This window comes from Myotis davidii, unplaced genomic scaffold (assembly GCF_000327345.1).
Source record: "Myotis davidii unplaced genomic scaffold, ASM32734v1 scaffold233, whole genome shotgun sequence".
Taxonomy (NCBI): Eukaryota; Metazoa; Chordata; class Mammalia; order Chiroptera; family Vespertilionidae; genus Myotis; species Myotis davidii.
Window position 1 is genome coordinate 1,453,934 of NW_006285917.1, and position 1,095 is coordinate 1,455,028.

A 1,095-nucleotide genomic window follows, 5' to 3' on the forward strand; every position below is an offset into this window, starting at 1 on the left:
TGTGGCCTGTCCACACACAGACTTTTAGGGTCCGGCTCAAGTTCTAGGTTGGCCCTTAGGATTAGCTAAAGGAGAAGTCCTGGGACTTTTCCTCATCATTTCCAACTTCTTCCCCCAGGACAGAAATCCTCTCTACAAAAGCGCCGTCACGACCATCATTAACCCCCGCTTTCAAGCCCCAGAAAGTCCTCTCTGAAGAGGGTAGGGCTACTCACTCCAGGGTTCTTCTTGCTGGGGGGATGGTGGGAACTGGGGCTCTGGGTCTATCAGGCAGCAGCCTGCTGGGGGACTAATCACCGCCTACTGTACTTGGACACCCCAGAGGCCGGCCTCCTGCCGCACCCTTGCTTCCCCACCCAAGAGTTGCCCCATCCACAAATACAATAAAGAATCTTCAGATTACAGATCACTTTAACAAACACTGTGTATGCTGGTATCCAACCTCATTCTGTCTTGTCCAGCAGGGTTTTTTTCTCTTAATCAGAATTAATACATATATACGTATTTTAGATACCTCGGTTTCAATTCTACTTGTTGCTTGCCTGTGGAGAAGGGGAGTTTTAAAGTGGCGGTTTATAGGGTACTAGAAATTGCAGGATGGTAATATTTGGGGGGGGGAAGGGAGATCATGTTGGCCCCAGTGAAAAAAATTCCCCACAAGATATTCTTTTCAAAGATGAGATAGTATGTAAAAAAGCCCCATTTTCTTTTTATTTAAATATCCTAAATATATCACGAAGGAACATACACTGCACTTTAATGGTAAAAAGATACAAGTTTATAACATCTTATAAAAACTACCATTTGAAAGTGATCTTGTTCATTTGATATTCCCCACCCCCCATAGCAAAATAAGTATATTAAAAAAAAAGAGAGAGAGGGTGGGTGGTGAGGCAGGTGGAGGGATTAAGATAAAAGCCCCAGAACTACAGCAGAGGCAGAGCTGAGGAGAGGGTTACTAGTAAAAGTCGTGGCGGGACTCTGTGTCTCTTAACCCTCCGATGTCAAGCCATGGGGCACAATCAGTAGCTAAGTGATGACAAGAGGCTGTTGGGGGTGGACGGAAAAGACTTGGGGTGCTGGGAAGGGCAGGGC

At 45.9% G+C, this 1,095-nt stretch overlaps 1 protein-coding gene across 1 annotated transcript in view; it reads left to right on the plus strand.

Moving 5' to 3' along the window:
- ITGB7 (integrin subunit beta 7) overlaps positions 1–419 on the plus strand; it is an 18,141-nt gene extending 17,722 nt beyond the window's left edge. The window contains exon 15 of the mRNA XM_015559605.1: positions 119–419. Coding sequence (XP_015415091.1) covers positions 119–196 — 78 coding nt within the window. The 3' untranslated portion in view covers positions 197–419. The remainder of the gene's footprint in view (positions 1–118) is intronic.
- The last annotated feature ends 676 nt before the right edge of the window (positions 420–1,095 follow it).